The sequence below is a fragment of the Anas platyrhynchos genome, chromosome 6 (assembly GCF_047663525.1).
Source record: "Anas platyrhynchos isolate ZD024472 breed Pekin duck chromosome 6, IASCAAS_PekinDuck_T2T, whole genome shotgun sequence".
Classification (NCBI taxonomy): Eukaryota; Metazoa; Chordata; class Aves; order Anseriformes; family Anatidae; genus Anas; species Anas platyrhynchos.
In genome coordinates this window covers 36,657,587-36,669,185 of record NC_092592.1, presented here as the reverse complement: position 1 = coordinate 36,669,185, position 11,599 = coordinate 36,657,587, and the positions used below count along the sequence as shown (strand labels likewise).

Sequence of the window (11,599 nt, the reverse complement as noted above, 5' to 3'; positions counted from 1 at the left end):
GATGGTTCTGTGCTGTGTCCAGTGGAGATGCTCAGTCAGGTGCCTGATCCCTTTGCCTGCAATTTTTACCTCATCTTCCCCTCAGATATCAGAAAAGCTCGAAAGCAGATGAAAGATGTGGCGGTATTCCCCACGGATTTATTCCCCACGGCTTTATTCACCACAACTTCCCACCCCTAACCCCAGCCAAAGCTCGGAGCCCCCCCTCAGCCGAGCTGCGGGGCAGGTGCCGCCTCTGGGAGCCGCCTCCATTGGCGTCGCCGCGCGGGCGTCGCCCCCTGCCGGGGCCGTTCCGCCATAGCCGCCCCGCTCCCGCTCCGCCATTGAGGCTGGGCGGGAAGCCGCCGCCGCCCGTTGCTCCCTCAGCTCGGGCCGCGGCCGCCATTTGCCGCCGCCGCGGGGGCTCGGCCCCTGCCTTGCCGGCGGCGATGTCGGAGGCGGGCGGCAGCGGCGAGTCCTCCCCGCGGGGCTCCGAGCCGGGCTCCGGCCGCTTCTCGCTGCCCCTCGCCTCCCAAAACGGCTCCGCGGAGCAGCGGCGGCGGCGGCGGCTCTCCAGCAGGCTCGGCCGGCCGCCGGCCGTCGGGGAAGACGAGGAGGAAGAGGAGGAGGAGGAGGAGGAGGAGGGAGGAGGAGAAGGGCCGCGGAGGGCGGAGGGCAGCGCGGACGAGCGCAGCCGGAGGATGATCCGCAACCAGTACCGGGAGCTGATCTGCAGCGTGCAGCGTGAGCAGCGGGGCTGGGGGGCCCTCACCCCTTACCCATCCCCCCCAGGCCTCCTGGCAGTGCTGGGGGGGCTCCTGCCCAAACGGGAGGAGGGGTTTCGGCTGCTGCCATGTGCAGGGGTTGTGTGTTTGTAACGTTGGGACCCTTCCCGCTCGAGGAGGCGCTGCCGGGTGGAGGAGGATGTGGTGTGGGTTTCTGCAGCCTCGCTGTGTTTGTAGGGCTGTTTGATAAGAGAACACAGCACAGTTTGTGGACGGTGACTGTATATATATAAGAAAAGCAACTGTGTTATGTCCAGGTATTGAGCACGCTCTTAAACGAACGTACATAGCTGTTGGGAATTGCACATCTCAAAGCCTTGTTAAATTGTACTCACATCATTACACACAAGTAAGTTGTTTCGCCTGGTGATCTTCAGAAATCACCAGGCATACATTTTTCCCTTTCTTCTATATTTATTTTTTTCCTGGAAGTCCCTGATTAATGTGAACATATAACATGAATGACACCAAGAAGGCTACAGTTTGGCACAGGTACAGGTGTTTAGCTGGGACTAACAGGAATCGGATCCACCGGGTTGTGAGCAATTAAATGAGTTTTGGAGTGGTGAAATTGATGCACGTACCTAACACAACTTCAGTAGATGGTGCAGTTCCACGTAAATTCAGCTGCATGAATCATATTCCTTTGAAATAAATGGAAAATTGCCCCTTCAAACCAATCTAATGCATTAGCATTAATAAGAACAGAGACTAAAAATCTTGCAGTGAATCTTTGACTGTATTCCATATCTGTTATTTATAAAGGAATACAAGCAAGACAGTTTTGAGTAAGGAGTAAATGTGTATTTCTTGGTGCTTCCATATTTAAGTGATTTAGGATTTCATTTGTGTCCTGTCCACCTAGAAAACCGTGAGGATGTGCTGAGTTCGAAAAGCAACAGACTGACAGAAGCTTTGGAAGAAGCCAATAAACTGTTCAGTGGAGGTAAAACAAATTCTGTAGTCCTTGTTAGACATGATTGCTTGAGTAAATAACGTCTTAATAAACAAAATGGCAAGAAGATGAAGTTTATATCCAAGTACTTTGGCATAAAAAATAATGTATAACTCGAAATAGATTTGTTAAGCTGAAGAGGAATTGTTTGAATAAGGTTATATGGGAAAACAAATTTCTCTTTTTTAATGTTTATTTGCAGTTAGAAATGCTTCTTGCTTTATGTTGACTTTCTAGGAAAACATACATAAGTAGTACCCAAGATGTTAGTGTAGGTAGGCTTGTTTCACTTGGAGAGAAGCAAAAAAAACTGTCAATGAAATACACTCTTGATTTTTCAAGATAACTTGTTAGTTCTCCATGCTTGCCTTTGCCAGGCTTATCCTCTACTTTTTCTTTTTTTTTTTAAATGTAAATATGAGTATTCTGTAAGAAATTGCACTACAGCCTGCACTTGAATTCATTGCAATAAGATGATTTAGAGAATATCCTGGGTATAGAGCTTTGTTTGCTGAATTTCATTGTTTCTGGCAATGGCTTGTTATTAATATACAGCCTTTTTCTTCTGTAACAGTTTTGTGTGCACGAGAGGCTGCGCTGGATGCTCAATTTCTTGTCATAGCATCAAATCTAGGAAAGGAGAAAGCTAATGAGTTGCGCTCAGAGATGACAACATTTGAATCACTAACATTTGCAGAAGACTTGGTAAGTTCCAGACTCAGAATTTACCAGCAGTTTTGCTAGAGGTTTACCCTTTTTGTTATAGAATCATAAAAAATTGTCAGGCAGTACCTGACAGTTCTGAAATAATTTAAGTCTTCCCATGAATTTCTTTGATTAACTCTGTGGTTAGTTTTGTTAACTGTTTTAAATAATGGATTCAGCATTTCCAATTTGCGTAGGGGAAAATCTTACCTTGCAAATGTAGGCATCTCCTCTGCCCCTGCTACTTTATCACGGTTTTGTCCGTTCGTGCTCTTATGATAGCCTTTTATGCTTTCTTTTACCATGTTCAGTAGTTTCACATTAGTTAACTAGTGTCTTTATCTTGTCCAATGCTACATTTGTTTTTGGATGAAGTTTTCAAGGTCCTTTGTGACTCATAGAATGGGACTTTGTGTTATTTGGACATGTAGACATGCCATGATTGACTGCTTTAATCATGGATGGATGGAAGAATGGATTCACAACAGCATTGAAACATTCTTCAAAACATAAAAGGCTGTACTTAATCTCTAACTTTTGTTGTCATCTGTAATATAAGAAACAGGTTAATTGAGGGAGGGGAATGCATTTCTTTTGTTCTAATGAAATACTGGGAAATATAAGACTGATTTATACCTGAAAGTTTAAGATCTCTTGAAATGAGATTTAACTTCAGTCCCCATTTGCTTGCGGTCCATGCATTTCTCTTACGTGGTGTTTCTGTTTTGGCTGACTTCTGTGAAGAACTACAAGTCATTCACTTCTAAATGAAAATATTACATTGCTAAGTACTAAGACTGGATTTTGTCATTTAGCTTATATAAAAATGTATCTAAGTTTAGGGATTTAACTCCTTTTAATCAAAGGGAATTAAATATCAGACAGTGTAGCTCTTGATTGTATACGTCAGAAATCCAAATGTGCTTTTGTTTTCACTATCTTCAGGAAAGTCAAGGTCCATTTGTTATACAGTGATATTAAATACTAATTTAGCAGGACAGACACCATAACACAGTATTTTACCATTAATCTGTGTATTCATCTTTTGTGAAGCAAATTTTCATTACAGTTTTTTTCTTTTGTAGCTAACATTCATGGGTATAAATCGTATAGAAGTAGATGGAAATGATAGCGATACCGAGAACGTTTCAGCTGGCTATTTACCTAGTAATGCCTGGCATAAGCTGGGAGAAGAAGCAGAAAAGTACTTCAGAAGAGCACCTTCTTTTCACTACATGTAAGTTTATTTAAGGAAGTACTGTATACTGCAGCACAGGCTAATGGCCCTAGTTGGTGTTCATTCTAAAAACCAAATTTCTTACCTTTGATGCCCTGGTCTTGAGTAGAGTTTAATCTCTGATCACAAAGTGTCAACAAGAGCTTCTACATGGCCTCTGTTCTTCTGTTATGGTGAACTTATCTTCAAAACTTGTCATGATATTTGTTTGATTCTGTTTTGGCCTGGATACAAAAATACCATATGTGTATAGCAGGGGTAGCAAGGTACGTCTGTTTTATCAGTTTCAAACTAAAAACAGAAGATGTAAGTGTCCCTCTTTCCTCTGAAAGCTGACTCTTCTGTCCCTTTTCCCTCCCTGTACAAGCTACAGGCAGAAGTACAAATTGAGGAACCTTTATTTGTCCCTCCAGACATTTACAGACCGTGATGAACGGTCTTTCTGTATCTTTTATGGTATTATGCTGAGGAGACCAGCACAACATCTCACGTCTGTGTTAATGGGTTGTCTTTTTAGAACCTTGCTTCTTGCTCTGCCTTCAGACGAGAAGCCACCTGATTACTTGCAGGTGGCCATTTGTAGGATCGGTGTCATCTCTCTCTTTATGCTTTAGGCAATCTATTTAGTAGGACTTTTTAGCTGCTGTGACCATTAGTCATTTGGCTTATAGCCAACACTTCAATTTCAATCTCTCAAATTCAGCCTACAACAGCAGGATCTATTTTTATTAAATTCTCAGCAGTAGAGTTGGCAGAATATTATTCAGTTGTCTATGCTTCTGCACTTCTTCCACTCCCTAATTTTAAGAAATTTGCTGGATACAATACTGTGATCAGATACTGTACGATACTTGATATTGGAATGCTACTTGAGATATTTCAAATCTATGTTTCCACTTTCAAGATGAAAGTTCCTGTGTCCATCTCTTCTTATCCAAGGTCTAAATTCTTTTTTTTTTTTTTTAATCTTATTTTTTTTAATATGTATATTCTTTTTATTCTGTTTAGGTTGGGATCTTTCAAGTCTGATCCTCCTGTACCGAGGCAACGGATTGAGAGGCAGAAAAAGGCTGCAGGAGGGCAAGAAAAACGGGCAATGCCTGCTCAGGTTTGTGAACTGTTACCTTTTATTAATGAATTGTATGGCATTACTACTTATCAAGAGGTGTAAAAAGCCCTGTCATACGTGCAGAACTGTGACAAAATGCAGAAGAGAAAGATCTCGATAGTGTGTGGTAGTGCTTTCATCAGTTTTAAGAGAGGAAGATGATGATAAATGTCTCATAAAGAAAGATAATTCCCAGCTTACTGAGAGTTTGCAACTCTGGTAGTATTTTTACAAAATTCTTTTGTTTCTGAGATTCTTCTGCGTCTCTAAGATGTCGATACATCTTGAACGGGAAAGAAGTTGAACTGATAAATAGAAAAGGACATGATAAATATTCTGTATCATGGCCACTTGCATAGTTGGCCATGTTCCAGATTGAAGCACCTGGAACAGTAATCATCATCAGGAGAGACCAAGACAAGTTCACATGAGTTTATTTGCTCTGACATGTATTGCATGGGGGAGGCAAGGAGTAAGTAAACTTCTAGACAAAACCAGGGCAACATGAAAACTTAGGTGCCTTTTCTAGCCGGAGAAACAAAACAAAACAAACAAACAAAAAAGAACAGTAACAGCAACAAAACCTGTCTTTCTGTATAAATAAACTTACTTGTTAAACCCTCAAGCTGTGTACCACTAGGGCTGACTTAGTGATTCAGTTCCACAGAACTGTTTGAAAATAGAAGAGCAGACCTATAAATAAGCTCAAACCATATAAATTGTGACCTTTCAGTTTGATGTTGTACAATGTGAATTTTATTCCCAAAGCACTTCATAAGTTGTCTCAAGCTTGCATTAGTGTCTGTAACTGCATGTGTGGCATAGAGAGAATTTTCTTTTACATAACGTGTTCGTAAAAGGACCATTTCATATTCTTGTCTTATAACAGCAGTTATATTAAATGAAATTATGATTCTTTCTTCTAGCTAAAAAAAATGGAGGAGTCTCATCAGGAAGCTACAGAAAAAGAAGTAGAGAGGATTTTGGGATTATTACAGACTCACTTTAGAAATGATCGTAAGTATAATTCAATTTAGCTTTTATCTCGTTAATTTGAGAAAATGAGTACTCTTAGTCATCCACAGTGTTGTTAAACTACAGAAATAGAATTAGATGGAGCTACCAAGTAGAAATCTTTGTGCTGAAGGTCACGTCCTGACTAGATATTCTTTATGGCACTAATCAGTTGGGGTTTCATATAATCACAGAATAGTTGAAGTTGGAAGGGACCTCTGAGAGCTTTGCTCATGGAGAGCCATTTGCTTAGGACCATGTTCTGGTCTTGAACATCTCCAAGGATGGATGTTCTGCAACATCTCTGTTTGATAGCAAAATTAAATCTGAAATCCTACCTACCCTCTTCTTAGTAGTACAAGTCTTTTGTTTTTTTAAGAAAGAAATCAAATAGTGACATACTTAGAAATTGGTGCGTATACACACGTGCACGCCCCACAAATGATGGAATGAAATATTCTCTGGAAACTTTTTCTGCACGTATGCAGTTGGGAATTAAGCATTGTAGTAAAGTTATCATAAACATTTACATAGCTTTTAAAGTGAATATTGATGTTAAGTTTGTGTTCACATATGTTGGCTCTATGTACACCACCTGTTCTTTTAACTAACCCATTTTTATATCTCCAGCTTCTACACCTATTTTCTTCTTCGATCTTGTGATTGATCCAAACTCTTTCGCACGCACTGTGGAAAACATCTTCCACGTGTCCTTCATTATAAGGGTAAGGCAAGACATGTTCTTGAAATCTTAATATAAATGCTGGAACTATATGGAAATCTTGATTTGTTGTTTTGTGTGGTATTGAGATATTAGGATTTAAATATTTGGATTCCTGACTTGTTTTCCACAAGCGCTCTATATTTTGGTAATTAAATAAAAATGAAAATAGGCTGTTTTAACTAGATTTTTTTCTTACTATCCCAGTCAATTTGTCGACAATAATGAAATTTTTGCTATCAATATTCTTTTAAAAAAAGGATTCTAGTGTACATATACTACTATAGATTATAGAAGAGTGTTCATAGAGCATAGAAGAGTTACTGAGAGTGTTTTTGTTTTTTTTAAAGTATTAATTACTTGATTAAAAATGTCCTTTTGTTAGCACACAGTGACAAGAAGCTTATTATGCTGCATAATAAGGTTTAAACATTGAAAAGTCAAAGGGTATAGCTATATGTCTGTTTTAGACTTTTTATAAAGTTTATTCATGAGTGAAGTTTTGGAGATTGTACTTTTGTACTGGAAGATCTTGGTAATTGGCATTATAACTAGCTTTCAGTTTTGTGCTTTCATTCTCATTCCTGCATCTTCATTGACTTGTTTAAAGGTTGTTTTTCAACTGAGTATCTTGGTATTTATTTTCTATATAAGGTTGTTTTGCAATATATTACGCTACACTTGATTCCATAGATTTGTGTTTCAAACTGTAATTTGTCTCTAGTGAATAAAATGTGTTTGTTAAATTCAGGAAGAGGGAAAAAAATAAAAATACATTTTGACCAAATTCAGGGGTTTAATTGAATGCAGTGATCCAATCATGAAGGACTAACACAAGTATATTAAATGAATTATAATGATTTTAAAATCAAATTTTTATAACCCAGCAGTCATCACCTGTCTGATAGTAACTACATTCTCCGTGATTAATTCTGTAATTAAATATATTTTCCTATTTTGTTCAACATAGGTATTTATTTCTGGTAATAAAATATATCAGTGCATTATAGCATTTAGATTTAATATCTGAAATCTTAAATCTTACTGTTTTTTTTAGGATGGTCTTGCAAGATTAAAGCTGGATGATGATAAATTGCCAGTAATAGGTAAGTCTTGAAGGGATGCAAGACACGGAGTCCTGATGGCTCTTGAACAGGAGACCTTTACTGCTCTTTTTCTCTACTACATATACTTTCCCCGTGGCCCCATGCACTGTCCACATGCCCAAATCTGTCACTCAATTAGTTAGAGACCCTCAGACATGTGCCTCAAGCCAGCCAGCAATTGGCCACTGCCCAAAGCTCGTCTTTAACTCTGTAGCCAATTTACTTTATCTCAACCTTGCTCAAGTTTTTGTTTCTACCACTTGTTTCCTCATTATCTCTAATTCAGGGACATGTAAAACAGTGCGAAGCCACTTGCGAATTCCTTTCCCTTTCCCACAAAGTCTAGCTTTAAAAGACTAATTTCTTTTTTGAAAAAGTAGCTATACCTCGTGTGTTCAGCTTCAGGTATATGGTTAGCTGCAACAGCAGAGATCTGGGATTAAGCAGTGAAGGTAATTGAAGGCTTGAAGAAATTTATAAGAGTAATCAAAAAGGTTGAGACTCTTTAAACATATAAATCAGCTTAACAGACTTTATCTGTATTTCTATAAATCAATTCAATTAATAGAAGTTAAAGGTTATTCTCTTACCTTGTAAGTAATAATTAACAGTAATATGAATGCTGCTATGCTTTGAGAAGAGAGATTTTGCATACAGGAGGTTTCCTTTCTCTAAGTTAAGAAGTGCTGCAATGTGAAAACAGCTGGAAAGGAAATGCTGTCCTATGTTGAGGTCTGCAGCTTATATTTTCATGGGGTATCAATGAGGTTACAGTTTGGGATTCCACACATGGCTAAGCCCTTAGGCCCTTCTGGGACTCATAAATTTAGAAACCAACTTTTTTAAATCGGTAAGACTAACGAAACTTCCTGAGCAGTGTATAGTACAGGCTACTGGTAGAAAGAAATTTAATGGAGTGTGTATTATTGAAATTAATCTTTGTATTATTGATACTAAGCTTTGTGAAGCTTCTGTGGTCCTAAAGGAAACTGATTTAACAACTGTAACATTATGAAAATACAATATTTTGAACAGAGCCCGTAAAAGACAATGAAGGAAGAAAGGATGATGACCATAGTAATCGAGCACGGAACCAAGTTGTCATTTCCCTGAGCCATCAAGAATGGAAGGTATGAGATAGCACTTGATAATTTTGATTTATTTATATTTTTCCCCAAAGCGTAAGAACACATCCGAGAGCTGTGCTGATAATGTACTCACATGAGCACAGGTGGATTTTATCACTGCATTTAATTTCATGGATTCTAAAACAACTACAAATCTAATTGGCATTTTTAACTCCAAGAAAACTGGGAAGTGGCACAGTGATTTCATCTTTGATCCAAAAAGCCCTGTCAGTTCAAGAGCTTTTAACTTGTGCAGTGACTCAATTTTCCTGCTTTATGAGGACTGCGTAACTACAGAATGTTTCTTCCCTTATGTATGATGTGCTCCTACAGGGGGTGTTTGCTATTTTTCAGTAAATCTTTCATAAAAAGTTTCTTAGTACGTTTCTCCTTTGTCACTCCATGTGTAGGATAGGCTTAGTCATGTGAAGCAGTGCTTTAGTTTGAGAAACTTTGTTATTTACCAGGCAGTAGCTGCAACTGTATCGAAATAAATTAGCTCCTGCAACTTACTTACCCTTCTGTCATTTCTATCTAGGAAATTATAGAAACATTTGAAATAACAGAACCCATGATCAGCCCTCCTTCCTATAGTAATGAAGATGAAATGGAGATAGATTAATTCTTCCAGTAAGTTTTTTTTTTATTTTTAATGAACAAAAACAAGCATATAGTGCATGTGTTCCTTGTTAATGCATAAGAACGGCAGAGAAATATCTGTGACTATGTATGTAGAAACAGTATAAGCAGGGTAATTGTGTAACATTCTGACTGTTTCTGTATTTCTGATCTCTTCTTGCCACAGAATGTCATCTAGTCTGCTATGTGGTAGTTAACTGAAAAGGTCTTTTTTTTACATTTGATAGTTTAGTTTTACAGTTCAGTTCATTTTTGAAATTCAATATGGGTACCTGAAACGTAATGCTGTGAAGAATCATAGCCTAGTTTCTGTGTTTTTATTTATTTTTTTAACACACTCACAGCTGATCTTGTTAAGAGTAGTCTGAAGAAGGGCTTAGGGAAGCAGAAAGGGAAGGCAGTCTGCTTCCCTCCAAAATCCTTTAAACAGTAGGACTGAATTACTTTATCTCAACTGTGTGGTGCATAAGGTAAACCTCACTATTTTCTGTTTTTGTTTTTTTCCCCCAGGTGCCTTAAAGAAAAATATTCTAAAATGTTACCTTCAAATAAGATATGATATGTATATATTGTAATATTAAATTTATTTTTATTGGAACATTCTGGTACTTTATGTAAGCTGTATTGTTTTCACGTGACACAGTTATCATATCCTTTCAATTTATTATGGCTCTATTTATGGCTTTCTGTAAACTTTATTGACACTGCTAAAAACTTTCATAAAGATGAAATGCTGCCCCCCTTCTTTCATTCATCGTCTCTCACCGATAACAGCCTGCAAGGGGAATTCACATGGAAAACCATCTCTGCTGTGATAATCTGTTCCTGACCACCCTCTGGGTGCAGACCCTTTCCCTAACCCCCAGCCTGACCCTCCCCTGTCCCAGCTCCATGCCGCTCCCTCGGTCCTGTCGCTGTCCCCAGAGAGCAGAGCTCAGCAACTGCCCCTCCGCTCCCTGTGAGGGAGCTGCAGGCTGCCATGAGGCCTCCCTCCCCTCAGTCTCTTTTTCCTCCAAGCTGAGCAAACCAAGGGACCCCAGCCGTTCTTCATATGTTTTCCCCTTTAGACCCTTCCCCGTCTTTGTAGCCCTCCTTTGGACGCTCTCCAATAGTTTTACATCATTTTTATACTGGGATGTCCCAAACTGTGCACAGACCTCAAGGTGAGGCCACACCATTGCAGAGCAGAGCAGAACAATCCCTCCCTCAGCTGGCCAGCAGGGCTGTGCTTGATGCACCCCAGGACGCACCCGGCTGGCCCTTCTGGCTGTCACTGCACACTGCTGCCTCACATTCAACTTGTCACTGACCAGAACCCCCAGATCCCTTCCTGTGGGGCTTCTCTCCAGCCTCTCATCCCCATCTGTACATCCTGCCAGGGCTGCCCTGTCCCAGGTGCAGAATCCAGCATTTGCTCTTGTTCAGCTTCATGAGGTTGGTGATCACCCAGCTCTCTAATTTGTCAAGATCTCTCTGCAAGGCCTCTCTACCCTCAGGGGAGTCAGTAGCTTTAGTAGTTTAGTGTCATCTGCAAACTTAGCATGCATTTGAGTCCTGCATCAAATCAATTATGAAAAAGTTGAAGGGAACTGGCCCTAAAATAGAGCCCTGGGGAACCTCACAGGTGACTGGCGGCCAGCCTGATGTAACCCCAGTTACTGTAACCCTTTGAGCTTGACCCATTAGCCACTTGTTCACCCATCGTGTCTTGTATCTCTCTAGTTGTATGCTGGACATCTTGTCCAGAAAGATACTGGGGGAGACAGCATGAAAGCTTTGCTGCAATCCAAAAAGACTACATCTACTGGCTTCCCTTGGTCAATTAGGTGGGTAACCTCGTCCTAAAAGGAAATTCAGTGTATCAGTTTTCCTCTCGTGAACCTGTGCAAGCTGTGACCAATGCCTGTAGACTTACACGTACCCAGCTGGAGCAGCAAGTCCTGTACAAGTTCGGTGCCAGCTGGCAGTTTATTGTTCCTGCAGTTACAGTTCTCCAACTCAGGACTCTGGAGGTCTCGGAGCCCATCCCTGATGTTGAAGACAGAGGTGAAGAAGGCATTAAATGTCTCTGTTCTATCTGTTTCTGTTTTTATGAGGTGACCATCCTCACCAAGTAATGGACCAATGGTCCCCTTTTTGTTATTAACATATTTTTAAAAACCCTTTTATTGTCCTACACCGTACTGGCCAGCTTCAACTCTAATGAAGCTTTGGCCACACACA

At 40.0% G+C, this 11,599-nt stretch overlaps 1 protein-coding gene across 1 annotated transcript; it reads left to right on the top strand.

Moving 5' to 3' along the window:
• The first annotated feature begins 281 nt into the window (after nt 1-281).
• NSMCE4A (NSE4 homolog A, SMC5-SMC6 complex component) lies at nt 282-9,974 on the top strand. The gene is made up of 11 exons (XM_027460511.3): nt 282-723; nt 1,630-1,710; nt 2,294-2,424; nt 3,510-3,661; nt 4,670-4,769; nt 5,696-5,786; nt 6,414-6,508; nt 7,562-7,610; nt 8,646-8,740; nt 9,276-9,367; nt 9,887-9,974. The coding sequence occupies exons 1-10, from the start codon at nt 429-431 to the stop codon at nt 9,357-9,359; spliced, it is 1,173 nt and encodes a 390-aa protein (XP_027316312.2). The 5' UTR covers nt 282-428; the 3' UTR covers nt 9,360-9,367; nt 9,887-9,974.
• The last annotated feature ends 1,625 nt before the right edge of the window (nt 9,975-11,599 follow it).

Coding starts and splice junctions, on each gene's coding strand:
- NSMCE4A (XM_027460511.3), top strand. CDS start 429: ATGTCGGAGGCGGGCGGCAGCGGCGAGTCCTCCCCGCGGGGCTCCGAG. Junction 2,425..3,509: donor TAACATTTGCAGAAGACTTG/GTAAGTTCCAGA, acceptor TTTCTTTTGTAG/CTAACATTCATGGGTATAAA. Junction 5,787..6,413: donor GACTCACTTTAGAAATGATC/GTAAGTATAATT, acceptor TTATATCTCCAG/CTTCTACACCTATTTTCTTC.